The sequence below is a fragment of the Pyrgilauda ruficollis genome, unplaced genomic scaffold, assembly GCF_017590135.1.
Source record: "Pyrgilauda ruficollis isolate IOZ18807 unplaced genomic scaffold, ASM1759013v1 scaffold54, whole genome shotgun sequence".
Lineage (NCBI taxonomy): Eukaryota > Metazoa > Chordata > Aves > Passeriformes > Passeridae > Pyrgilauda > Pyrgilauda ruficollis.
The window spans coordinates 7,378,548-7,406,066 of record NW_024527044.1 but is presented as its reverse complement, the minus strand read 5'-3'; the positions used below and the strand labels follow the sequence as shown (position 1 = coordinate 7,406,066).

General features: G+C 53.8%; 2 protein-coding genes across 4 annotated transcripts; one reads left to right on the top strand and one right to left on the bottom strand.

Moving 5' to 3' along the window:
- Positions 1-1,094: 1,094 nt before the first annotated feature.
- FDFT1 (farnesyl-diphosphate farnesyltransferase 1) lies at positions 1,095-12,502 on the top strand. 2 transcript variants are annotated; one of them, XM_041480918.1, is made up of 8 exons: positions 1,095-1,266; positions 2,122-2,219; positions 5,728-5,911; positions 7,837-7,965; positions 8,351-8,542; positions 9,143-9,319; positions 9,536-9,688; positions 10,838-12,502. In XM_041480918.1, the coding sequence occupies exons 1-8, from the start codon at positions 1,165-1,167 to the stop codon at positions 11,057-11,059; spliced, it is 1,257 nt and encodes a 418-aa protein (XP_041336852.1). In that variant the 5' UTR covers positions 1,095-1,164; the 3' UTR covers positions 11,060-12,502. The 2 variants fall into 2 exon arrangements, with proteins under 2 accessions (XP_041336852.1, XP_041336851.1); XM_041480917.1 differs by lacking the exon at positions 1,095-1,266 and having other exon boundaries at positions 1,878-2,219.
- A 1,005-nt stretch (positions 12,503-13,507) lies between these two features.
- CTSB (cathepsin B) lies at positions 13,508-26,328 on the bottom strand. 2 transcript variants are annotated; one of them, XM_041480835.1, is made up of 10 exons: positions 26,224-26,328; positions 20,738-20,889; positions 19,457-19,542; positions 18,967-19,081; positions 18,238-18,356; positions 17,523-17,608; positions 16,734-16,880; positions 15,976-16,092; positions 15,005-15,133; positions 13,508-14,897 (listed from the first exon to the last, which is right to left on the bottom strand). In XM_041480835.1, the coding sequence occupies exons 2-10, from the start codon at positions 20,861-20,863 to the stop codon at positions 14,800-14,802; spliced, it is 1,023 nt and encodes a 340-aa protein (XP_041336769.1). In that variant the 5' UTR covers positions 20,864-20,889; positions 26,224-26,328; the 3' UTR covers positions 13,508-14,799. The 2 variants fall into 2 exon arrangements, with proteins under 2 accessions (XP_041336769.1, XP_041336768.1); XM_041480834.1 differs by having other exon boundaries at positions 26,173-26,317.
- Positions 26,329-27,519: the final 1,191 nt, after the last annotated feature.

Below are 27,519 nucleotides of genomic sequence, written 5' to 3'. Positions count from 1 at the left end.
CATTAATGGGAACTGGATTTGAAGATGGATTGCAAATCAGCTGGGAATGCTGGAGGTAAACACATCTGTTTAGGCAGCTGCTTCCTAGGCAAGACTTGCACAGCCTCTCCCATGTGAACTGCAACACCTTTGAGTGGTTGCAGATTATGGGATTGCTGAATTAACCAATTAATGGGGTTATGGGGCCAAAGAAGGTGGTTAATGTCCCTTCTGCAGGGTGTTGGCCAAGTGCCTGTCCAAAACAATCACAGAATATCCTGAGCTGGAAAGGACCCACGATGATGATCAAAGCCCAACTTCTGCAAGAAAACCACTCACGAAAAAAGAACCTCAAAAGCTGAATCTTGCACTTTGAAGGATGAGGATGGAGCTGGGTATGTGTTGGGTTCTCAGCACAGGAAAGGTTTGGACGGTGGAAGCAAGTCCAGAGGAGACCATGGAGGGTGCTGGAGCCCCTCTGCTGTGGAGACAGGCTCCGAGCTGGGGGTGTCCTGCTTGGAGAAGGCTCCAGGGAGACCTCAGAGCCCCTTTCAGTGCCTAAAGGGGCTCAGGAGGGCTGGAAAGGGACTTTGGACAAGGGGGAATGGCTTCCCACTGCCAGAGCACGGGGTTAGATGGGGTACTGGGAACGAATTCTTCCCTGTGAGGAGGAGATGGGGGCTGGGGTGGAATTCCCAGAGAAGCTGTGGCTTCTCCACCCCTGCAAGTGTCCAAGGCCAGGTTGGACGGGGCTTGTAGCAACTTGGGATAGTGGAAGGTGTCCCTGCCACAGCAGGGGGTTGGAACTGGAAGGTGTTCACACTCCTTTCCCACGCCAACCCTCCCGTACTTCCATGGCGGCTCCGCTCCCCTCACGCTCACACGAGGGGGTTCGGGGCCGCCGACTCCTTCCCGCTCCGCCTGTGCCGACGCGCGCCTCCGCCAATCAGCGCCCGCCGCCGGCCGTCACACCAGCCGCGCCGCCTCCCTATTGGCTGGCGCTGCCCTGGTGCGAGCGCGCCTTCGCCAATCGGCGCCGCGCCCGCCCCACCGAGCGATGTGCCGAGCGCTGTGATTGGCTGCGGGGCGGGGCTGGAGCGGCCCCGCCCGTGCCCGGTTAAGCGGCGGGTGGGAGGGGGCGGCGGGAGCGCGCGGCGGCGGCGCTGGGGTCTGATCGCGGCCCCCATGGAGCTGCTGCGGAAATGGCTGGGCCACCCCGAGGACATCTACAACCTGCTCCGCTTCAAGATGGGCGGCTACCGCGCTGTCATGCCGCGGATGGACACGGTGAGCAGCGAGGGATGCGCGGGCGGCGGGAAGCGCTTCGCTGTCGCCGGTGCGCGGTGCTCCCGGCGGGGAGCGGGGAACGGGAGGAGGAGGTGGTGGGGGGCACTCTCATGTCCGGGCGCGGATACGGTGTTGCCATGGGTGACCGTCCCATATAGGACTTTGCCCGGCTTTGTGCGCCCTGTGTGCGCCTCGGTGCTTCGCGGCTTAACCGGCTCCGGGCATCCTATCGCATTGCTTGTGTGTGCATCGGTTCCGGGCATTCCACCGGTTCCGGGCATCCCTGCGTTGCCCGGTGGCCCGTACCTTGCGAGCTTCCCACCGGCTCCGGGCATCCCCTTGCATTGCTCCGTGCCGGTACCAATGCCGAACATTGCAAAGCCCCGGTGCTACCGGAGCATCCCGCGGCTCCGGCCATCCCTTGCATCACTCGGTGCCCGTACCCGCATTCATCCCACCAGCTCCGAGCATCCCTTGCATGGCTCGGTGCCGGTACCCTGCCCGCATCCCCGGTGCTCCGGACATCGCACTGCCCCGGCGCTGTCCGTACATGGCAGCGTCTCCGGCACGGAGCCGGGACGGGGCGGGTTAAGGGGCGGGTTTCGGGCGGGGGGCGGAGCGGCCGCAGCCCCCCGCCGCCGCCGCCGCCGTGCCCCCATGGGAGCCGGCTCCCGCGCCGTGTCCGTGCTGCGGCGGACACTGACCCTGTCCCCGCCGCGGAAGCCCCCGCGGGCAGCGGGCCGGCGGCGGGGACAGCAGCAGCAGCAGCAGCAGCGCTGCGGAGCCCCCGCGGCGCCCCCGGCCCCGCCGCCCGCCGCCCCCCGCCTCCGAACCGCGGCCCCGCTCTGCCCGCAGGACTCGCTGGGATGCGGCCTCCGCACCTGCTACCGGTACCTCAACCAGACCAGCCGCAGCTTCGCCGCCGTCATCCAGGCTCTGGATGGAGAGCTGCGGTGAGCGGGGGGACACCGGGGAGCCGGGGAGGGGACCCCCGGCACTGGGGGTCTTTGGGGCCTGGTGGGTGGGGTGCCACCCCAACGCTGGGGATGCTCGGGAGGGGGTGGGCACAGCTGGTTCCTGATACCGGGAATCCTCTGGAGATGGTGGGGGTAATTTTCCTCCTTGGGAGGTGGTGGGTACAATGCCACCCCGACACTGGGGATCCCTGGGAGCTTAGTGAATGCAGTGGCCCCCCCAGTTTCAGGTCTCCCCAAATGCTGGTAGGTGTGATGCCCCGCAATACCAGAGCTGAGCCCATGCAGTACCCCCAAACTCCATTTTTCTGTAGTGGAGCTGCTGGGACACGCTCCCTCTCCCATCAGGAGATGACTGGACTGGCTCAGCTCAGCCCCACCCCGTGCAGCAGGACGTGGGGCTTTTCACGTACCAGCTGGCTGTACCACATCCCCCCTCCGCACCACATTCCCCCCCCAAACTGGGTCTCTGGGCTGAGCCTCCTGGCCAGCAGACTGTTAAACACAGGGCCTGGCAGTGTGCCACGTGTGACACCCTGGGAATGTGTCCTGGCACTGCCAAGGCTGGCGCTGGACAAAGGCTGGAGGGAGGAGGAAAAACCTGGGGCTGACCAAGGGTCTGGGCCTTGCCTGGGAGGTGCTTTTGGAAGCAGCTGCTTCAAAAGCTGTGCAGTTGTCACAGGGGGTTTGTTGCACACCCACTTTTTGCTGTGCAGATTTTGCTGCCCTGTGCAGAAAAGCTTCAGACGGGAATAGTAACAGAGAATGTAAAGCTCAGCTGGCCAGGGAGCCTCATGCCATGTAATTATTCTCCATATAATTCCTTATATTCATTTGACAATTACTGATTTCAGTTTTTAAATCCCCAGTTAATTCCAAGATGGGTTGATGATCAAATTTAGGGGTTCTGGAAGTTGTTCCAGACACATGTGATGGCTCTGATCTGAGCAGTTGCAGGCACCATCCCAAACACTTGGTGGTCTGTGGGGTTTCTGAGCCCTGGTTTGGCATTTTGGATGGTGCCCCATAGCTGTGTCCAGTGTTTATGAAATGCTGTTTGCAGCCTGGTTGACAAGAAAGGCAGAGAAGTTCAGTGGTTTGGCTGAAATTGCATGGAAAAGTACAAGTAGGGCCAAGAATTAAGCTTTTTATTTTCCATGTTTTTTTCTGTGCAGGAATTAAGAAAAAAAATTAAGAAAACACTATGAAACCTGTTAGCAATGTGTCTGCCCTGCGCTTGCCTCAAACTTCCTGCAGTTTTCTTTGTCTGTCTTTTTTGTCCTTTAATCCTTGCCCTGCAGCCTGCTGGGATCAGGATCACCCTTCAGGGCACAGAAACTTCTTTTTGGCATCCTAAAAATGCTCTTGCCTGATCTTTGCAACCCAGGTTGGGCAGGGATAGTGGTTGGATTACAGCTGGCTCAGTAGTGGATCAGGAAAGACTAATTTTCAAAGCCCAGGAGTTCCACCAGAGAATTTAGGTACAAACAAGGGAAATACAAAATAGGGAGGATAGAGAAATAGGCAGAGCCACAGCCTTACAGAAGGAATTAATTTTCCTGGATAAAAAAGTGCTTGCATTGATGTTGACCCCATCAGGGAGTTCAGCTGAGCCCCTGGTTACAGACAGGCATCCCAGAAGGGCTGCTGGAAAATGGGGAACTTCTGGAGGAGTGCTTGGAGCAGTGCTTCCCTGGCCAGACAAGGTATTGGTAGTTGAGCTGAAATGCCTGGTTCCTCCTTTCTGGTATTTTTTTTGGCCCCATAAACCACCTGTTTTGCTGGCCAGAGCCCTGTCCAGCTCGTTGCTGCATGGTTAGGGCGTTTTCTGGGAAGGTGGGAGGTTCAAAACTGCAGTTTCATCCACGGCTGAGCCAACAGCATCATAACTGCTGGTGGAGGAAAAGAGTTATGATCCAAGCTCATAGCTGCTCTCCTGGTGATGGAGAGGAGAAGAGGGATGCTTCTGCCTCTCTGCTACCAGTTCCATGGTCTTGCCTGTCTCTGGAACTCTTCAGGATCTATTCCTGAGGGTCCAGCACAGGCTGTATGTCCTGGCAAGGAGAACGGAGACCTCCTCACCTGGGCAGGAGGGAGCTGCACCCAGGACAGGGCTGGAGCTTGAGCTCTGGAAGATCCAGACTTGTTCTTTGCAAGTGTCTGCTTCCATTTGTGCCACAGGTCTAAATTCAGTGTGTGGTGGAAGTTAGGGAGGCAGGTAAGGTCTGGATGCAGAATTTGGGTTAAATAAGTGTTTTAACTCTGCTGGGTTCTGGAATTACTGCTGGCTCTTCCCTGGGCATGATGCCCATGTGAGAGGTGCCTCTGGGATGGCATTTCCAGGTTCTGCTCTGCCTTTCTTGGTGGCTCCTGGAAGTGGGTTGGAGCCTTGGGCACTTGCATCCTGTTGGATGAACATTTACAGCCTGGCTGGAATGGAAAAATTCAGTCATGCAAAGGAACAGGAGCACGGGAGAGCTGCTCATGTGGTTTGACAGAGGTTTTAGTTACCCTTTTAATCAAGGAAAAAAAGCCAAATTTAACACTATTGGCTCTAAGAGCAAGTCAGTTTCCCCTGGGTGATTAATCACTGCTTGCACATTGTCGTTCCAGGAGTACAGCACTGTCACCTGGTAATTAGCATTTAGGCAGACCAAGCTACTTTCCATTTGTTAAATAATTAACAAATACCTTGTCTCCTTGGCGTATATCCCTGTGCTCATGGAGATCTGGGATTATTTTATATAAATCCTGGAGTTGCAAACAGCATTTCTTGCCATCAGGACTTGTTTTTTGGTTTGCTTTTTTAATTTTTTTTTTCTTCAGCTGCAGAAATGTGGAGGCAGGGATGGGGAAGGAAGCAGGGATAGGGAAAACAGGGCTGGTGGGAGCAAGAGGGGAGGTGGCTCTCCAGCAGCTTCCTGCTGGGATTCTGGGACACATGGGCTGCCTCCAGTGTCTTGCTCCTGGAGATATAAAATACAGGGTGATTTTGGCTCTTTTTGCCAGTCCTGATGTTCCTGATGCACAGTGTGACCCCTTTTTTCCCTCCAACAGAGGGGGGAATATTTTACCCCAGCAGGGTAAAAGGTGTGCAGAGAAGGGGGAATGATGGGGAAACACACCTGGTTTTACCCCCCTTCCCTATTTGACATTTGCTTTTCCCAATAAGCTGTCCTCGGGCTCTGTCCTCTGCGTCCAGGTGAGCGCTGGCCTTGCTTGCAGGGTTGGATCTTCCCTGCTCAGGGAGCTCACAGGCCTGACCCTTCCCTGATACACATCTAAGAAACCCCCAAAACCATGCTGTAGTTCTTCTCATGAGGGAAAATCCTGTATTTCCTAACCTGCCTGGTATCTTCCAAAGGCACCTGTGTGACACGCTGAGCTCAAAGTGCCTCTGCTGAAGGCTCTGTGGTAAATCCCAGCTGCTTGTCCTGGCTCCTAGGCACTCCCAAGTAAGGGATTACTGTTTTTTCTCCCCTCCCAGACATGCAGTGTGTATATTCTACCTAGTTCTCCGTGCCCTGGACACTGTAGAGGATGACATGAGCATCCCCTTGGATGTCAAGGTCCCGATGCTGCACGAGTTCCACTCCCACCTCTACCAGCCAGACTGGAAGTACACAGAGAGCAAGGAGAAGGACAGGCAGGTGCTGGAAGACTTCCCAACGGTAAGGCAGCCTCCTCCTTGCTCCTGGTGGCACCTCTGGGTGCCTGGTTGCCTCCACGTGGTGCCTGCAGGTCTTGTTCAGTGCCACAGATCTTCCCAAGGGCTCCAGCACCTGCCTGTGGGGCTGGGTGCCAAGCTGGGCTGGGAAACCCAAACATTGTGCAACGCTCTGAGGCAGAGGGGACCTGGCTGTGGAAAAGTGCCAGCCATGGAAAGTGTCTTTTTGCCTCCTCTGCTGGAAGAGCAGATGACCATTGTCTCGTGGGGAGAGATTTGGGGCTGTTACCCAGCACAGTGGGAGGTGTGCCTGCCCTCAGGTAGGGCAGAGGGTGGAATGAGATGAGCTTTAAGGTCCCTTCCCACCCAAACCATTCCATAATTCCGTGATCAAAGGCAAAAAGCACCCTCACTGTTATTAGTAACAATATTGTGTTGATTTTTTTATTACTGAGTTGATTTTTAGGGTTTTTTCTTCGCTCTGTTTAAGGAAAAATGTAATAGTTGTGGTGAGGAGCATCTCATTTTCAGAGGATGTTCTGTTTTGTTCAAGTTTTTACCATTTTTAATTTATTTTACCCTTTTCAGGCTTTCCATAGCAGTGGGAATGGGGTAGTTTTGTGGAGAACTGAGGTGTGTTGTGAGTTTTGATGTTTAGGTTTGGGGTGACCGTGGCTGGGGCCTGTCAGAGTGTGGAGTGCTATAGGGGACGTCTGTGTTGGGATTCTTGGCAAGAAGAATGTGGGTAGGGATACAGTAGGTATGTCAGTGGCTTGGCTTTAGAGGAGCTCTTGAGAAGGTGTTTGTGGCACTTTGCTGTTCTCTCTTGGTGTATGTGTTATTTATTTGAGGAAATCCATGCTCTGGTATGATTTTAATAATCATAAAATTGTGGAACCATGGAATGGTTGAGTGTGGTGGGAGCCTAAAGCTCATCCCATTCCATCCCCTGCCAAGGCAGGGACACCTTCCACTAGACCAGGTTACTCCAACTCCTATCCAACCTCACCCTGAATTTTTTGAGGGGTATTCACAGCTTCTCTGGGCATCCTCTGCCAGTGCCTCACCACTCTTATAGTAAAAACTTCTAATAATATTTCCTAGAGGTGGATTTGCAGGCTGTGCTCCTCTGTGTAGGGGGCAGAAGCCACAGAGAAAGAAGCAGAGTGGATACATTTATTTTTCAGACAAACCCTTGTTTCACACAAACCCTGGGCTGGCTGCAGTCGCCCACTGATGGAGAATAAAGCTTAGCAGAGTAAAACATGGTTGGTGCTCCACAGTTTTGGGAAAAGGAGGATGCACTTTTTAATTTTTTTTTCAGTGTGAGAGTGATGGAGACACTGCAGGTATCCCTGCCCATAGCAGGGGGGTTGGAACTAGAAGATCTTCAAGGTCATTTCCAACCCAGCCCACTCTGTGATTCCATGATCACGTTACTGGAGATGCAGTAGAAGGATTTCACACTTCCCTCACTGCTCGATGCCTTTCCAGTTGTGCCAAATGTGTGAAGCTAGAGCTGGAGAGGGCTGGGGAGAGCAGAGCACCAGAAACCTCCCATGGGTCTTTTCCCATGGCTGGTGTGATGGAATGCTCTCAAATTACAGAGGAAAACAGCTCTGTGTACCAAGTGCAGTCAGTTTTGTCCTGCAGCTCCCAGATGATACCAGTCCAAGGCCACAGAGCCTTCCCAAAGATTCTGCTGTGTCTGATCTCCTGCCAGAGACCATCCTGTTTAGACTGGGAACAGGCTAAGCCTGAGCTCCAGGGACCTTGAAACAGCTCAGGTTGTGAGGAAGTTGTCCCAGATCTCCAGACAGAGCAGGATTAGAGCCTGGTAAACAGTATTTTTCTGATTTGTTAATAAATGTTGAGCTGTGCTGCTTTTTTCTTCCTTCCTGAACACTTTCTGTTTTTACCACACTACAGATCTCCATGGAGTTCAGAAACCTGTCCAAGGTCTACCAGGATGTGATTTCTGATATTTGTCACAAGATGGGGGTTGGGATGGCAGAGTTCTTGGAGAAGAAGGTGGATTCTCAGCGTGAGTGGGACAAGGTGAGTCAGAGGAATGGACTGAGCATGAGTAGGGTCATGGAGTTAAGGTTGGAAAAGCCCTCTGAGACCATGAAGCCCAAATCATTCCACCAGCACTGCCAAGGCCACCACAGAACCGTGTCCCCAAGTGCCACATCCACAGGTTTTTTTGAACACTTCAAGGTAGGGTCCACCTTGTCTCTATGAAAGGAGTAGACAGAGCATCCCTGTTGGGAAAAAGTGTTTGTTTTCATGGGAAAGCTGAGACATCCCAGGGAGACCTTGCATCAAATGAACTGTCAATTGCTTTTTGTAAAACTCACTGTGGCAAACAGGCAGCTCTTTGTAACTGCTCCTTTTATCTTGTTTTTTTCCCCCCTTTCCCAACTTGGCACCTCCTTGGCAGTATTGTCACTACGTTGCTGGGCTGGTGGGGATTGGCCTTTCCCGTCTCTTCTCTGCATCAGAGCTGGAAGATTCCATCGTGGGGCAGGACACAGACCTGGCAAACTCCATGGGCCTCTTCCTGCAGAAAACCAACATCATCCGTGACTATCTGGAGGACCAGCTGGAGGGAAGGGAGTTCTGGCCCAGAGAGGTGAGGAAAAACCTCATGAAATTGCTGCTGTTGGCTGTACATCTTCTTGGTAATGACAGTTCTGATGACAGCTGGCTGACATCTGTCTGCAGCTCTCTGGGTACAGACGTGGGGACAAGGTGATGGCACCATGCACTGCCAAGAACTACTTAGGCAGCTTTCTCCTCTCTGCTGGGTTTTCTCCAGGATTGAAGGAGGATAAACCTGGCTGAGCTCCCAGGAGGGTACCCAGTAGCTCCCAAAAAGCAGGATCAGCTTTGCCTGTGCCTGTGACATGATGTCCAAAAATTTTTCTCCCCCTTTTCCATGTGGCTCAGCTGTCTCATAGGGCACTTCTTGATGTGTGACTCGCCTTTTCCTTGCCCTCCCTAGGAAAGATGTGGAGATGAGTTGCACCCTCCTCCTTTACCATCTCTTTGTGTACACCAAGGCCACTGTCACGTCCCCACAGCCTGCCCTTCCTGCTTTTCTTTACCCCAGCCATGCTCCGAGGCTGTTGTGTGGGGGTTTTTGGGGGTTCTTGTTGCTCTCCCAGACCTGCTGTCTCTCTGATGACATCAATGCACCCTCCAACTCACAAACGCTTATCTTGGTGTGTAGGTTTGGAGCAGATATGCCAAGAAGCTCTCAGACCTTGCCAAGCCAGAGAACATCGACGTGGCCGTGCAGTGCCTCAACGAGCTCATCACCAACGCCCTCCACCACGTCCCCGACGTCCTCACCTACCTGTCCCGCCTCAAAAACCAAAGTGTCTTCAACTTCTGCGCTATCCCCCAGGTGAGTTGAGCTTCCAGGTGGTTCCTCATCTTCTGCAGCCCATCTGGTGAGGAGTTGGAGGTGGAGGAGGTTCTTTGTTCTTGGTTTTTTTGCTTATTTCTTGGCTCCTGCCATTCCAGCTGTTGTTGAGGTTGTGGCTCCACTCCGTGGATGTCACTGTGGACAGGGTGGTCCCTTGGCAAGTTCCTTGCAGTGCAAGCTCCTGTCTGTCCTCAGGTGATGGCCATTGCCACGCTGGCTGCCTGCTACAACAACCAGCAGGTGTTCAGGGGGGTGGTGAAGATCCGCAAGGGCCAGGCCGTCACCCTCATGATGGATGCCACGAACATCCAAGCTGTCAAAGCCATCATGTACCAGTACGTAGAAGAGGTAGGCTCAGCAGTTTGCTTTGGGTCATTTCTGGCTGTTCCTGTCCCCGTTCTTGGGGTGGAGTTGGGAGTACATGGGGATCTGTTCATTTTATCCTTGGCTCAGGGGTGGTGGGGAGTGGTGACCCTGATGTGGTTTTGGCCTGAAGCAAACTGTGCTTGATGTGTTCCCTTGAATGAACTCTGGGTCTGGGTCTGTGTTGACAAGTAAGGACTGGGGCCAGTGGCATCCTGGCCTGGGCCAGCAGTGGTGTCCAGCAGGACCAGGGCAGTGCCTGTCCCCTTGACACAATTCTGGGGTCAGTCCTGGGCCACTCACAACACGAAGGACATTGAAGGGCTGGAGCGTGTCCAGAGAAGGGAATGGAGCTGGGGAAGGGTCTGGAGCACAAGGAATAGTTGAGGGAGCTGGGGAGGGGCTCAGCCTGGAGAAAAGGGGGGACTTTACAACTTCCTCCTGACTTCAGAGTCCTGTGGAGATTAAAAGTTCATGTGGAGAGTCAACTGGTGGGGGGTTTTCTGGGAAAAAAAACACCTCCTTCCCCAAAGCCCAATTCCAGTGAGGGCTATTAAATAAAAAGACTTCACTTCTGCAGCAGGGAGACCCCAAACCATGGGTTATTAGAGCTGCCCTTGTGAACTGGCCGATCCCATGGCAAGGGACAGTGACACTGCAGGGCTTTAACCCAGGAGAGGGTCTCTGCTTGTGCCCACCTTGCTCAGACTCCTGCAGAGGAGCATCTCATAGGCCATGAGAAGAAAACCCCAAATGCCACAGAATCAGGAGATGATGAGGCTGTTTCCAGGCAGGAATGTTCCCACCGGTTTCAGGTGGGCTATACAGCGAGTGAGGATTGCAGGGTGAGAACCCCTGATCCCAGTAACACCACTGCTCCCAGTAACGCCACTGGGGCTCGAGGGATCATGTGCCAGGCCATGTGGTCCATGTCCCATCACGGGGTGCCCTCAAGAGGCAGCTTGGCTTAGTGCACTTCCCAAGGGAGATGGCCCCTGGAGCCATCCAGCTGTCCCTTGCTTCGTGGCACTCCACCACCGACCTCACTCTTGGCCCTTAAAACTTCAACCCCCTCCCGTTTTCCTCCCTGAACTTCCTTGTGGGAGCCATAACAACTCCTCCCTCCTCCTTCAGATCTACCAGAAGATCCCGAGCACGGACCCCTCGTCCAACAAGACGCAGCAGGTCATCGCCTCCATCCGCGCCATCAGCCTGCCCGGCAGCCCCATGGCCTCCCGCCACCACTACTCCCCCATCTACCTGTCCTGTGCCATGCTGCTGGCAGCCCTGAGCTGGCAGTACCTCAGCACCCTCTCCAAGGCCACCGAGGAGTACGTGCAGGCAGGAGACAACTGAAGGGCAGTGGCCGGCTGGGGGGACAAGTGGTGGCAGATGGGTGGCAGGAGGCTCCTCGTCCCCTGCTGTGGGGATGGTGACAAGTGCTCGTCCCCAGCACTGGGATGGTGACAAGGATGGGGCACTGGGGAGCTGCAGCCCCCGGGGTGGCAGTGTGGCACTGCTGGGCTCCATCCTCACTGCCCTTGCTGTCTGCTTGGATGGCTGCAAATGCTGACTGGAGTCTTAGTGTTTGGGGTTGGGTATTTTTTCCCCCCTTCTTTGCTGTTTACCTGAATTTTTTTGGTGATTTTTTTTTGTTTGTTTTGGTTTTTTCCATTAGGATGGTTTGAAATAGAAACTCCAGTTGTTTCCTTTCTTCCTTGAGATTTGAGGCATCTTTCCAGCTCAGAGCTGAGCAAAAACCTGAGGGTTTTGCCTCCCTTTCTTAGGCAGCCTCTTCTCCCTCACCTCTGGTGCCTGCTCCATGCTGGAAAGATGCTGCTTCAGCTGGGAGAGGAACATGTTTCCTTGTCCAAGGAAAAAGCTCTGGCCACTTTCTGGCCCTCAGTGATTGACATCCTGCAGCCTTTATGCAGGCAGAGAGTAGTCACATTTCTGTTGTGCTGAAGGATGCTGAAATGGGCCCTTTTCATGTTAAATGTATGGGAGGTGAGGTACTCTGTCCACCTGAATGTGCCCCCAGCTGACAGGCAGCTGTGCAGCTCCCTGCCCTGGGACAGATGGCCCCTGCAGTGACACAGCTCTTGTTTCAGCTGTGGGGAAGTGGTTAAAATGAGCAGGGAGCTGCCAGCACAGCCCTGAGCTCATAACCCCAGGCCTGACTCCACAGCAGGCTCTGGGCTCTGCACTGGCCCAGCCCCAGGGGATGGGTGGTGGTGGCAGAGCAAGGCAGGGGAGTGAGAGTTTGCACCCTGCTGTCCCTCATAGGATGCTTTTTTAGGGGGGAATTGGTCACCCTGGAAGGCAGGAGTGATCCCTGCCAGGAGCTGGGAAGGCTGGAGCCATGGAGGGGGTGACCAGGGCAGGTTTCCCTGACCCACTTGGCTCTGGCTTTGGGTCACACTGATACGTGAGCTGCAAGAGGCTCCCACTGCTGTCTTCAAACAGGCTGGACTTACAAGAGGAAACAGCACTCTGAAGGCAAGTCCTGTTCTCCTGGGGTGGATTGTTGTTTTCATGGTCCCTACCCACCCCCTTCAAATGCTGCTTTGCTGTCCTGAAGGGAAGGAGAGTCCATATCCTGGTCGAGGACAGAGATACCAGGTGCAGGGTGGTAGCTTTTCAAGGCCAAGCCCCTGTGGCCAGGCTGTTACTCAGAAGGAGAGCCCCTACTCCACAGTTCCTGGTGTAGATTTAAGCTGTTGTTCTAAAGAAACTCGTGGTAGCTCTCTTTGTGCAGCTTCCCGTCTTGTTGAAATTAAAAGTTTTCTTTGGGAAAAAAAAAAAGTGCTGGATTTTTTTTTCAGCTGTCATTACTTTTACGCCAGTAATTTCTCCACAAGTTACAAGCCCTCAGCTCATAAAATTCCAATGGTCCCTTGGTGCCCAGTCTGGGTATCAAAGTACAGCCCCGTGTGCCAGAACTGGGGGAAGAATTTTAACCAGAGGGACAGCTGAGGGTCCATAAATTCACCTTGAAAGGAGTGGTGGCACAGCCCTGGGCTGCAGGAACATGCTCCAGGGCCTGGTGCCTCCTCAGGGATACTGGGGCCAGGTGCTGGCTGCTCTCTGCTCCAGGTGGAAGCACCTTCCCCACCCCCAGCACACACCCCCCGGGCTGGCTGTCACCAGCAGGGCCACAGGACAGGGCTGGCAGTGACCACACCTGCACAAGGGAGGGGATTCTGCCCCTCTCAGGTGAGACCCAACCTGCAGAGCTGCCTCCAGATCCGGGGCCAACAGCAGAAGGATGTGGAGCTGCTGGAGAAAGTCCAGAGGAATCCACAGGGATGCTCCAAGGGCCAGAGCCAGGCTGGGAGAGCTGGGGGTGTTCACCCAGAGAAGAAAAGGATCCAGGGAGACCTCAGAGCTCCTTCCAGGGCCTAAAGGGGCTCCAGGAGAGCTGGAGAGGGACTTGGGACAAGCCATGGAGGGACAGGACACAGGGAATGGCTTCCCACTGCCAGAGGGCAGGGTGAGATGGGATACTGGGAGGGAATTGTTCCCTGTGAGGGTGGCAAGGCCCTGGCACAGGGTGCCCAGAGAAGTTGTGGCTGCCCCTGGATCCCTGGAAGTGTCCCAGGCCAGGCTGGACAGGGCTTGGAGCAGCCTGGGATAGTGGAAGTTGTCTCTGTCCATGGCAGGGGTGGGACTGGATGAGCTTTTAGGTCCCTCCCAACCCAAACCATTCTCTGAGGACAGAAGGGTCTCACTTGGCTTCCACTCCAGACAATCATCTGAGGTGGTAGAAACCAAGCAGAAGCAACCAAGAGCCAGGAGTCAAGACACTGGAGAAATCATTTATTGGCACAGGTATTCCAGCCAAATACAGCACAGCTCTGCCTCACTGGTGCCTGAGCAAGCAGAGGTAAGGGGCTATTTTACAGTGCATGGAGAGCCTGCTTCACACATTTCAGACCCAGGTCACTAATATATTTTGTGCTTTAAAATTAAAAAAAAAAGCTCTTTGCTATATTAGTGTTGGCAAATCACATGATTCCTCCTATACACAACCTGTTACCTTTCCCCAGTAACAAAAATAAGGGGTTTTACGTTCCTTAATGCCTGTGGCTCAAGAAAAAAAAGCTTTAATTGTGTCCAAGTTAATGAGACACCTCCAAGCTTGAGCTCCCTGCAGCAGACTTGGGAACCATCCCTCAGCTCAGCACCTGCAGCCCCAAAGCACCCCAAATTTGGGTGCTGCACCCTTGCCCAGGCATGACCTACACACACCAAGCTGCTCAGCCGTGGAGGAGAAGGGCTTTGCTCTTTCCAGCTCCCTCCCAGATGCTTGCAGGATATTTGATCAAAGGCTCATGGAGCTCCAGCCAGGCCCTTCCCCAGCATCAATAACCCCAGACTACAGCAGGTAAAAAAGCCAGTGAACAGCTGAGGAAGAAGTGGTTTGAAAAGCCAGAAGGATGGAGCAGGGCAGGCGATGCACGAGGGACTTGGTGCAGACAGCTCTGGCCAGAGCCACCCCCACAGCAAGTTCAGCAGTATTTTGTTCATTAATAGGTCTAAATTTAGCCAGTTCAAGGCACACACTCACAGGAAATCCTTCCCTGCTTGTTTTGGGTGCTAACAGTCAGATCAACCCATCTGGGGGTGCATAAATCCCCCCTGGCCATGGCTTTCCAGCAGCCTCCACCTCTGCTGCCCCACCAAGTCCCTAATCCTGGCACAAAGCTGCTGTTTCCTGCCCTCCCAGTAGCAAACTGGGCTGGAAGGGGTCCAGGCTAACCAAATTCCAAGAGGCCAGCGAGCTCTCCAGCAGTCCTCTGAGCAGGGAATGCCCCAATGTCCTGCTGTGACCCACCAGAAAAGCAGGAGGTTGGCAGAAAGCAGTTCCACCTCCAGCTCCACCGTATGATTTAAAAATCAAATACAAACCCAAAAATTTTTAAAAGGAAAAAAAACCACGAACAAAAAATTGGAAAAAAAAAAAAAAGAAAAGATAAAAAGCTTTAATAAAGTAACCTGAACTAGAGTCTCTTTTAGAAGGGAGGGTCTCTGCACCCAACCCACTATCAGTTAAAAGCATCAGGGACTCAGGATTATTTGTGGTTTGATCAGAGTTACATCCTCTTCCAGTACTGCTCAGTCCTGGGGATGCCAGCCACAACCTCGGACTCGATGCCACAGTGGTCCTCTCCTCGCAGGATTTTGAAGAAGCCTGGGAGAACACCAAGAAACAAAAAAAAAAAGTCACCGTCTGCATCCGTGGGAGGGGAATGGGGCAGAAAAATGGGAAATGGGGCGGGGATTCCCGGTGGCTCTCACCGTTCTCCCCCCAGTCGGTGTTCCAGGAGTTGGCCACCAGCCAGTAGGGAGTGTCGTTCTCCACGCCCCAGCCCAGGATGCGGATGGCGTGGCCTCCCACCTGCTCCCCGGACACGTGCTGGTAGACCCCTGCAAGGGAAAAACACCCCAAAATGTCAACAGGCACCATCTGTCCACACCACAGAGTGCCCACAGGCTGGGGGCCACCCGGTATCACAAACCCCAGGGTGGCTGAGATTAATAATATATATAAATTATATCATCATTAAATATTATTAATTTTGGGTTTTGGTTAAATGTGAAACTGAAACTTAGTGCAGAGCCTGGAGGAAGGAGTTCTGCATGGGGAGATAGTGACAGGACAGAAGGGAAAGGTTTCAAACTAAAAGATGGGAGATTTAGGTTGGGTGTTAGGAGGAAATTCTTTCCTGTGAGGGTGGGGAGGCCCTGGCACAGGGTGCCAGAGAAGCTGTGGCTGCCCCTGGATCCCTGGAAGTGTCCAAGGCCAGGCTGGACAGGGCTTGCAGTAAACCTGGGATAGTGGAAGGTGTTCCTGCCCATGGGAGGGAATGGAACGAGATGATTTATTAATCATTATCTTCCCACCCAAACCATTCCATGACACTGTGACCGATGCTCAGCACCAGCTGAGCACACAGGACACCCAGAGACATTCCCCAAGGGGCTCAAAGGCAGTTCCTCACAAGTGTTTTGAGGTCCTAAAATCCAAGCTGCTGTTGTCAGCTTGAATTTGGGGTGCTTCCCTTAGGGCTCCTTCCCTGATCCAATCCCAAGAATTGATTCCCCTAGCTATGGATACAGGAGGTGGCATCTGCCCATGTCCCTGTCACACCATACTCAGGTGTGAGGTTGAGATCTCCAAGAATGGAGAAGACAGACCAGGGCCAGACAGACCAGGACCAGACCCTCTGGTTGAAGCTCCCCCCCACAGCCCCCGTGGTGCTGCTCACCAGATTTGTACATCAGGAAATCCTCGTAGACAATGAAGGCTCCTTCCACTGGGCCGTTCTTGTAGATCTCAGCCATGATTTCCTTCTCACTGCGAGGGACTCCGTAGGATGTGATGCCTAAAAGGAAAAGAATTCCCACCATTAGGATGGCACTGTCAGGCCTTGGCTTGACCAAACCTGCTCCGTGTGACCCTGCAGGAGGCCTCTTGCGCTTAAATTCAGGTAAAATCCAAACCCAGTAACTCCAGAGGGACTGACACAGCCAAGCAGGAAAAGTGGGCTCCAGCCACCCCTCTTCCAGAGGGAATTATTTAATCTGAGTCCTATTCTGTACCCAAAGATATATTCCAGACAGCTGCAGTGGGAAGGGATATTTTTCCCGGGTACATTCTGCTTTTTAAAACCCAAAATATTCCAAGTGAAGACAAATCTCCAAGAAACAGATGGATTATGCTAAATGTGCAGGGCCGGCTGTTGCCAAGGAGACTTGGAGGTGGCTTTGACACCAGATGGGGCTCAGCACCACACTCCTGAAGCCAGCCACGTGCACCAGGAGGACTCAAACCAGTTCCACCAGTTCCCCCTTTCCAGCTGAGTCTCAGCAAACACAAACTCTACATCTGCCACACTCAGGTTTGCTCCAGGACCACCAGAACGGAGCCTCCGGGGACAGGAGAAAAACACACCAGGAATGGGTTCAATCCTGCCCAGCCCTGCCAGCTGCCACCAGGAGCAGCTCTGGAGGCCACCTCTCTTACCATAGTGCTTGTCCTCCTTGTACGAGGGTGAGTAGCCAGGCTCACAGTGCCTGCTGCACCTCGGGGTGCCCCCTCCCTCCCCGGTGCAGGGGGGCCGGCTGCCGTTGACGTGGTGCTCGCAGGGTGGGATGGAGTAGGGCCGGCAGCCTGTCCAGGACAGAGGTGACATCAGCTGCCTGTCCCCAGAGATCCCCACAGCCGCGCTGGAGAAGCCCCAGGAAAGAGCCTTTCTGCCCCAGGAACCCCAGAAATTAGTGGGGTGCAGGAGGTCTTCCCCCCATGAGCAACGTGTTTCCCACCACGCCTGCTTCCCACCACCTCCCCCTGCAAACGGTGATGGAAAAGGTGGAAACATGAACCAACTGATGGTCACGACAGGGGGAGGCAGAGGGTTCCAGTCTGGAAGTTATTTTTTGAAGGAGGAACATGTCAGGAAGACTCCTGACCTCATCCAAAGCGTAGTGAACTGGTTCAAAACCAGCAACAACACAAAATTCACGGCCTGATTCATTCCTGCTATGGAAACAGGAGCCTTGAGGGTGTGTTGAGGGCTCCTGGCTCCCTTCCCAGATGGGCCTCCTGCCTCTGGGTGCTCCTCAGGGACCCTTGTCCCAAAGGAAGGAGCCATGGGGGCAGGGGCAGCCAGCTGGGACTGCAGAGGTGCTCGAGCTGAAGGAGGGAGCAGGCACAAGGATGCAGACCAGGAGAGAAGGGTCCCAAAAAACATGAACTTTAACCAAGCAGAGATGCTCCTCCCTGCTTCCCCAAGGGTTACCTGCCAGGACTTACCCACGTGGGAATCGTAGAGACCCCCGGACACGAGGCCCCTCTCTGTCCAGTACCTCCATGCACCAGAGGGGTAACCACCATTGCACCTGCGGGGAGAGGCACCAGCTCCAGCCCCAGCCATCCCATTTTGGGAGAGGCAAGGGAATGGAGCCAGCCTGGGATGGTTCCAAGGAAGGTTTGGGTACATTAAGCCTTTTTTTAGTCTGTTCTTTTCTTGCCCAGGATCTACCTTCAGACACCAAGGACTTGGGCAAGGAGGTAAGAGCACCTGTGGCTCCAAATCCCAAAGTGCCTCCTTACCAGGTCCCTGACCGGCTTCTGCTGCCAGGAGCAACAGGAATTGGAGACTCAGCTCCTTACCCTGTGCTCAACAACTGGGAAAGCCACAGGCAAAAAGCTTGTGCCTGAAAACCAAGGATCTGGGACTAAGAAAAGATCCTTCCTTTGGCTTTGGCAGCTGCCAGCTGTGTGGGAGAGCATCACTAAGTGGTTGCAGCCATCACCACCCTCTATGCTGGGGGCAGGAAGTGTCCCAGTCCCTGGAATCACCTTTATGTTCCCACCTAACTCCCTCATCCACAGCACCTAGCACCAACCTCTGGAGGAGCTCCTAAGGGAGGTAACAAAGGCAGGGCTGAAGCAATCAGCACCTCCAGGGTCTGCCCCTGCTCTTCCCAACCACCTTCCAGGAGCAAAAGGACCAGGAGCAGCTCACCCCATGCCGCACTCAAAGCCACAGCACGACAGCAGGTCCTCAGCTGAGACCTCCACGCTGACTTTGGCATTGGTGTGGACACAGATCCGGTCTGAAATCGCTTCCACGGCGCCAAAAGCCTGAGGGCAACCCCAAAACACCCATTAGAGCTCACCCAGGGGAGAGAAACCAGGAAACCTCCTGGAAATGAGAGCAGCAAGCATGGCCTGGATGGGAGAAGCCACCCAAGATCTCAGACACTGCAGGATCCCACAGTGTTCCCTCACAAAGGGCAATAAAGATGCCCCAAGGGCTGGAGCCCCTCTGCTCTGGAGCCAGGCTGGGAGAGCTGGGGTGCTCACCCAGAGAAGAGAAGGATCCAGGGAGAGCTCAGAGCCCCTTCCAGGGCCTAAAGGGGCTCCAGGAGAGTTGGAGAGGAACTGGGGACAAGGGATGGAGGGACAGGACACAGAGAATGGCTTCCCACTGCCAGAGGGCAGGGATGGATGGGATACTGGGAAAGAATTCTTCTCTGTAAAGGTGGTGAGGCCCTGGCACAGGGTGCCAGAGAAGCTGTGTCTGCCCCTGGATCCCTGGAAGTGTCCCAGGCCAGGCTGGACAGGGCATGGAGCAGCCTGGGATAGTGGAAGGTGTCCCTGCCCATGGCAGGGGGTTCAGCAGCAAATACAAAGGTGTGGGTTTTGCCCAGTAAATTTTATGAAGACAGCATTAAACTTCCCCTGTCCTTACCCAGCAGGAGCCGCAGGAGCCCTGGTCTCTTATCTCGCTGATGGTGGGACAGTTGGGCCACTGCGTCCGCGAGTCGAAGTTATCGGGCAGCTCCACGTCTGCAGCAAAATCCACCCTGTGAGGAGAGGGAAATCCCGTCTCAGGAACACCAGCCAACCACGACAAGGTGCACTGCACTCTCCAACCTCCTCTCAAGGTGGCCTGGAGGACATTTGTGTTGTTTGCCTATTGAAGGAGCATAAATACTTATGCTGTCCTCAGGCCAGGTCAGCAGCTCCTGTGGCGTGTTCATTGTCAAGGATAACAAACTGCACAAGTGGCCAAGTGTCTGGCAGGACACAGGATGGATTTTCCCCTCACATGTGCTTAATTCCATGAACAATGTCCTACTACCCACAGCCTGCCAGGAGAGCCCCTCACCCACTCCAGACGCTCATGAAGGATCCACACAACTTTTACTGGAGCTTCACCTTCTCCTCCCTGCACTCACCTCTCGGGCAGCTTGGGCCCACCCAGGAAGGTGCCACAGAGCTTCTTCACGTAGCTCATGTCAGCATTGTGGAAGTTGTGTCCTGCCTGGGGAGAGACACACAGAATTGGGACACAATTCTCCAAAGCCACCAAGAGCATCTCTGGGATCACAGCTTGGTGCTCCAGAGCTCCCTGAATCCCAACCAGAGTCTGACACTTTCTGCAAAGCCCAGGGGCCAAGACACAGCACCTACAGACACAGAACACAGCCCGGGATCAGCCCAGAAAGGACCAGAAAGGTCCAGCTCAAGGCTTTGGACACAAAAAACTGGCCAAGGAGGGTCAGGTCACCACCCAATAATGGACACTCGCTGCTTGTTTCCAGCCTCCTGCAGAGTTTCCTCCTCTTACATTGTTCCTCCTCCTCCTCTACTTCAGTGTGTCCAACAGAGGTTTGACAAAGCTGTTAAAGCAGTGATCATGGCTCAGACAAGAGGGGGAGATGTTGAAACCCTGGTTGCTGAAGAATTTTAGACTTTCTGTGCTGACAGATCTGACCCCCAGGAGAACACTGCATTTGACCTGAGGCCGTGGAGAAGGCTTCCAAAATGGAATGACAGAACTGAGATTATGGGTGTGTAGTTTGTTTAGAAGTGTGTAACACTACGTGGTGCAAAACTTAAGAGTTTAATGTTTTAGAATATAATAATAGATGTGAAGCAAGATAGAGGTTTTAAGGCAGAGGCTAATCCTTCTTCTTCACCTTCTTCTTCACAGGTTTGAATAATATTTTCAGTAATTAGACAGAAAAGTCCGCATTGTGGGACACAAGTGATTAGTTACTGAGTTAAAAGTGAAAATAATTTAAGTGTCATTTCTTAATTAGATAATTTTTCCTTAAAAGACCATATAGAGATAGATACAGGGCCATTTTGTAGCTTGTTAGTGAAATGCTGTAGAACTCACAGCTTGTGAGACTGTGACAGAGACAAGAAATAATAAACATCTGGGTCTGAACACAAAATACCATCTCAAGCACTTTCAATCTCAGCCTTGGTAAGAAAAAAAGTGAAGAACCAGCAGCTCCTATTCCACAAATTCATCCTGCTCTGCTCCAAAGGGGAGCTCCACAGTTCCTGTCACTGCAGGAACCCCTGACAGCATCACCTCACTGGAGAAGCCAGCTGGGACCAAGGCTGGATCTATGTCACCACCACAGTGACACTCCCCAAGCCCAGCCACTGAATCCCACAGTCAGCAATGCCTCCCCAAAAAACCCCCAAATCAGCCCAGTACTCACCTTCCAGGTGGTGTTGAGCTTGTTTATGTGGTTGACCAGGTCATCAGAGAAAGGAGGGAAGTAAGGAATGCTGCGAGCGTTGGCAAAGGCCACCAGGACACACAGGAGGGACACGGCCGGCCACATCCTGGCTGCTGAACAGGACACTCCACCTGCAGCCAGATTGGAGCATTGCTGAAACATTCCCAGGGTGGGCTCAGCTGCAGCAACACGTGGGAGGATAAAATGTGTGGCTGCACCAGATCCCTCCAGATCCCCAGCTGCCCCAAAGGTCAGGAGAGAGGCACAGGAACAGAGCAACAACAAACCACCCCTGCAGCTCAGAAGAAACCAGACAAGGCAACCTTGTTTGTTGACCACTGCAGGATTAGCAGCAGCAGGAAAATACCTTTTGAAGCAGATCCAAGGGATTTAGAGGGTATTAAAACCTGTGTTTACTTCCACAACAATGGAGAATAAGGACCAGGAGAAGGAACAAGTGGCATCCCATCTCCACACCAAACTTCAGGCATGGGATTTGATAGGCCCTGCTCTTCCCTTTAAAGATATTACTCCAAAATACATTTTTAAGAGCCTCATTTTGGCCAGCCCTTTGCCCTGGGGGTGTCACAGCCCCTGGTGTGACCCCCTGTCCATGCACAGGGGGGTCAGCATGCACCAGAGCTGCCTGTGGCTGCCATCCTCTGCTCCCCTCCCACTGGGGCTTTTCCCAGGGAAGCAGCAAAACCCCAGTTTGGGAATCAGAGATGCAGAAGAAGAGCAGCAAAGAAAGGACCACAGCCTCCCATGCAGGAGCACAAGCACCATCCAGCCCACAGACACCCCAGGGCTCTGCGGTTTCCCTGCTCCCCTTTAACCTAATTCACATCGAATTGCCCAACTTCAAAGTAACCCCCAGCGCCAGCAGCCACTTGCTCCACGTCCCCACGTCTGACTCAGACACATCATGAGCTCCTTTATCTCTGCAAACACACCAGGGCACCCTCCTCCTCCAAACCCTCCCAGCTCCCTCCCACAAGCCCCACATCCACCCCAAGCCTGCTGAGCACTCCAAGACCTCAGATCCTCCACAGCAGAGACATTCAGGCTTTAATTCCTGCTCAACTCAGCGAGCTGAGGGTGAAATCACCTTTGCAAGCCCGGCTTTAAACCGGACACACAGCTCCTGCCAGCAGCCCCACAGCAGCAGAGCTGGATGAGCAGGGGCTGGGGATGGAGACACACACACACACCTCCCTGCCGGCTGCTTCCACCCACTCCCAGCCAAGTTTAGCCTTCCCAGAGAAGAAAACCCAGCAGGAGTGTCCTACTTTCTGCCAGCAGTGAGCCCAGGCGGCTGCAGCTCGCTGTATAAAGGGGCTTTTTTCTCCTTTCCCACCCCTCCTTCCACCATTTATTTATTTGTTCCCCCTGCTTTGTGCTTTCAGCAGGACACCAAAAAAAAAAAAAAAAAAAGCTGTTTCAGAAGCACTTGGGTCCTCCCACTCCTAAATATCACCTCTTTGAAGGGGTTTTATGCATATTTTTCAGGGGTTTCATGAATATTTTCTTGCTTAGAGGTTTCTGCAGGCAAGGGACTCGCTGGCTGTGCTCCCCTGCCTACACAGGAGGTTACACCCAGGAAAATAAATATGCACTTAAAATACAACTGTGCTTTTTGGCCACAACAGGCCACAGGAAGCCTGCAGATAACCAGCCTGAGCTGAAGCACCTTTTAAATGAAAAATCTTATAAAACTAATTTTAAAATATGGACACAAGCAAAAATATCAAACCCCACAACCCTCTGTACTTCCTGCAGTCAGCTCGGTATTTTCCCGTAGCATAGGCAGGAGGTGTCTTTGAGGCCAGAAGTCACATGATTACACTTTTTTCTTCCTGCAGGATGTTTGTAAATCTGCTGACAGGCTGAAAACCACCCTGCCAGGCATCCATGTGCTGCTCACACCCAGCTTTTGAGGGACAGACACGGCACATCTCCCAGCCTCGGGTTACCAGACCACGCTCTCCAGGCAACCCGAAACCAAACTGAAAATAGATCCCAGCAGTTTCCCCTGAAAGAGGCAGAGTTTCAGCTCTGGTGCCTTGCATCTGCACCATGGACATGGCCCAGGGCCAGCAAACCCAGCAAAGCAAATAGCTGGGAGCCAGATGGCTCTTGAGGCAAAAAAAAAACAAACCCTCTTGCCAAGTCTCCTGTGGGCATGGAGCCTCCCCAAGGGTCATGAGAGAGATGGGGGTGTCCAGCCTGGGGAAGAGAAGGCTCCAGAGAGACCTCAGAGCCCCTTCCAGTGCCTAAAGAGGCTCCAGGAGAGCTGGAGAGGGACTTGGGACAAGGCATGGAGGGACAGGACACAGGGAATGGCTTCCCACTGCCAGAGAGCAGGGATGGATGGGATATTGGGAAGGAACTGTTACCTGTGAGGGAACAGGTTGCCCCAAGAGATGGGGGATGCCCCATCCCAAAAAAACATTCAATGTCAGGTTGGACAGGGCTCTGAGCAACCTGACATACAGTAAAAATACATAGTTAAAGATGTCCCTGCCCATGGCAGAGAGGTTGGAATTAAATGCCCTTTAACACCCCTTCCACCCCACATCTTTTTATTATTCCACGAGGTTTCCTATGGCTGTGAAGTTTAGGGTGGTGGGAGCTGAGACCCAAGATCAGGTATCCCAAGATCTGTCTGGAAAAGGAAGGGGAAATCCTCACCCACGTGGGATTTCTTCCTCCCTAACCCCCCGTCTCCCTGGCTTTATCCTGTGTACAGCAGGTCCATAAATAGGACACAGGCACGGGACTGGCAGGACGGATTCCCACCGGCCGTGGGTCACGTGCAGCCCAACCACAACAACCCCAGAGGCCCTAGAGCAGCAAAAAGCTGCTGGTTTCCTCCCTCACCCCCTGTCCCAGCTGATCTGAGCAGCAAAACTTCCCCTGGCAGCGTTATCAGCTGATGCTTCCCCCAGCACCGCTATCTCCTCCTCACACCTCAAACCTCAGGGCTGTGCAAACCCCAGAACAGCAGCCCCAAAACCAAAATTGCATCACAGCTGCTGCACCCCAACAACATCTGCCCCCCACTTTGTGCACAGCAAACAGGGCAGAGGAGTTTCCCCAGGAACCCCAGCAGATCCTTTCCTTCTGCATCCCCCAACATCTCCAGAGGTGCCTCAGCTTCAGGATAACCCAGGCTAAGGCTGATCCACAGCTGCCATCCCGCCAGCCTGGAAACAGAAACAAGGCTGTTGGGCTTGTCAGCTTCACCCTACAGAATTCCCCAGGTGGCAGGAGGATGTCTGGGGCTTGCAAAGAGACCCGCAGGTCGCTCCACCTTCCCCTAGAGTGAGAGCAGGGAATACTTGGAGCTCCAAAGCATCTGCTCATGCCATTTCTTGAAGGATGAGCAAGAAATAAACACCCACCAGCACACCTGACCCTGGGTGGGACAGGACACATGATTCAGCCAGCTGGTCGCTTAGAAAGAGGAAATTTGGGCCAGCTGAGTGCAGCCCCTCTATCAGGCAGCGAGGAGGAGGAGGCAGCGAGGCCGAAGGCTCTGCAGGAGCTGCTGGGAGCAGCTGCAGCCTGCGAGGGAGGAGAGCAGCCGAAGGGCTGTGGCTGTGCTGGTGCTGCAGCATCCACCCACAGCCCTGTGTGCTGCCGCAGAGGAGGAGGAGGAGACAGCACCCAAGTGCCATCTCCATCCCTCCTGACCAGATCGGGCAGCCAGGGCAGCTCCCTGCCTGTTTTCTCGTGGACAGAGCTCCTGATATCCCAATCTTCAGCAGGATCCCACATCACCCTCCCAGCAGCCAAGGCAGACACACGTTCGGTGCCCACAGCAGCGAATCCCTTCACCTTTGCACCACAAAGGTCTCCTTCCCCAAAACAAAGCCCACAAGTCCCACTTAACTTCATTCAAGAAAAAGCAACAGCCCAACCCCCAAATCGGCTACTCGGAGCCCAGCTCACATGACTCAGGCGAGGCAGGTCAGCCCAGAGATAAGTCACAGCCCTGGAGCATCTCCCAGCTCCTGCCCTGTCTGGGCCAACCCCCTGCAGGCACAGACGGAGGCATCCACACCTTCTCCAAGGCTCTGAGGAAGGGAAAAGCTGTCCCACCCTCCTTTCTACAGCACCCCCCAGCCCTGCAGGGCTCAGCACAGCCCAAATCATGTGTCCTGCCCAGCACCAGCCCTTAGCCTGGGCCGAGCTTTGTCCTTTGTTCTCTTTGCCAGGGCTTGTGACTCCAAGCCACAACAAAGCAAAGCCAGGAAGGTTCAGCTCCAGCTCCCGATCCAGCTCAGCCTGCTGCGTCACCAGGTGAGCTCCAAACCCGAGGTCTGGTGACTTCATCACAGCTCTCGCTGCATTACCAAAGCTTGAATTGTATTTTCATCAAGGAAAAAAAAAAAACAAACCAAAAAAAAACAACAAAAAAAACCAACAACAACAACAACATGAGGCGCTCCTCCCCACGCTTATTCCCTTCTAGCAAAGCCAGATCACTAACGCAGGTCAGATAACAGAATCCTAGAGAGGTATGGGTTGGGAGAGATCCTAAAGGTCATCTAATTTCAACCCTACTAGACCGGGCTGTTCTGTACCTGACAAAATAATTCCCTCTTGAGCCAAGCTGCAACACTCACCTCTGCAGCTTCCATGCACAGAAAGCACAAGATTCCTCCCAAATGAAGCTGCACCGATTTTTCTTTTTTTTTTCCCCTCTTATTCTTGCAGACCAATCCACAAACCAGCCCCCAGACACCCCGTGCTACAGAAATCCCTTCCCTTCGAGGGAAATGCCTGATTTTTCTTTTTTTTTTTTTTCCCTCTTATTCTTGCAGACCAATCCATAAACCAGCCCCCAGACACCTCGTGCTACAGAAATCCCTTCCCTTCGAGGGAAATGCCAAAAGGAAGCGATCTTTGCTACATCACCATGCCGGCAGAGCATCCCTGAGAGTGGGATACGGGGACGAGAGATTCATTCCAGGCCGAAGGGACCCACGGCAGCTTCTCCAGCGCCATTCCCAAGCCACGCTCCTGGTCCAAACCCAGGCTGGGCTCTGCATCACGGGATGCTCCCAGGCCGCCAAACCGACCCCGGCGTCAGCTGACGAGCAGGGCTGCGCTGTTTTTCCTGTCTCTATCATAAAAACAAGGCTTCCTCTCTCCTCCCCTGACCTTCCTTGAAGGTTTGATGCCTTTCGAGGCCTCATTTTCCCTGCCACAACCTCCTCCGCAGCGCATCCCCTTCCCTCACCCCGCATCCCGCACCAACCACCGACAAAAATCCCCCAAAACGCCGCTGGGAAAAGCGGGAGACGCTGCTGCTGCTGTCCCTGCGGGTGTTCCGTGGCCCTCACGGAGCCGTGCAAGGCGGTGCCACATTTCCCGTGTCCCCTGCCCCTAAGCATCCCCTCCCTTACCGCTCCGCGCTGCGTTTCTTGTGCGCGTCGCCGGCACCCACCGGGACTCACCGGGACCCACGGGCACTCACGGCCCCCGCTCGGTGGCCACGGCTGGGGTAGCTCCCGGAGGCTGAGTCATGCCCGACCGGCCCGCCCCCGGTGTGACAGCATCCTGCCGGCTGCCCGCCCCCAGAGCCCGCCTCCCTCCCTCCCTGCTTCCATCCATCCCTCCCTGCTTCCATCCATCCCTCCATCCCTGCTCCCGGCTCCATCGCTGCTCCTCTGTGCTCCCCTCCATCCTCCCCTCCTCATGCCTGCTTCCCTTCTGCCCCCACCCCTGCCTGCACCCCTGCTCTGCTTCCATCCCGACATCCACTCCACCTGGTTTTCATACCTCCACCCTGGCTGCATCATTCCTCACTTCACCTCCAGCCCACCTGTATGCCTCCTCCAGCCTGCCTCTGACCTTCCTCGATCCTACAACCCGTCCTGTATCCTCCCGTCTTTCTCCCTTCCTGCCGTGCTCCATCCCCGTTTCGTTTTCATCTTCCAATCTTCCAGCATTCCTCCTCAATCCCACCTTTATCCCTGCTTAGTCCCATCCACATCCTTCCTGCTTCCTTCCTCCATCCTCTCTCTATCCCATCTAGTTTTCCTCCAGCAACCTGTCTGGATTTTTCCTGAATCCCACCTTATCTGACCCTTTGCTATCGCATCTCCATCCTGCCTCTATACCTTTTCCTTCGTGTTTCTCTCCTCCAGCTGGTCTCTTTCCCATCTGGTTTTCCTCTTCCAACCTGCCTGTATCCTTCCTAAACCCTCCTGCATCCCACACCCATCCCTTTTCAGGTCCAACCTGCATCACACAGGTTTCCCAGAGAATCTGTGATTGCCCCTGGATCTCTGGAAGTGCCCAAGGCCAGGTTGGACAGGGCTTGGAGCAACCTGGGATAGTGGAAGGTGTCCCTGCCCATGGCAGGAGGTGGAATGGGATGAGCTTTAAGGTCCCTTCCTACCCAAACCATTCTGGGCTTCTGTGATCTTCCTGCTTCCCTCCTCCAGCCTGCCTCTATCCCATCTAATTTTCCTACTCCACCCTCCTTGCACCCCACCGCTATCCTGTCCCCATGCCACCTCTGTCCTGCCAGCATCCCTTGAAGTTTTCATCTGGAAATACAGAAATATTTCACTGTGTTGCTGTGCTGACTGACTCTTTTCACCTCATTTTGGCCAATTTTCAGGAGTATGAACAACAGAAAAATAATCTCAGGAACCAGTTTCAAGCCCTGTTCTAAACCACAATGACACTAAAGTTTCTCTTTAATGAGAAAAAACATATATTTTTATTATTTTCTCACCCTTCTC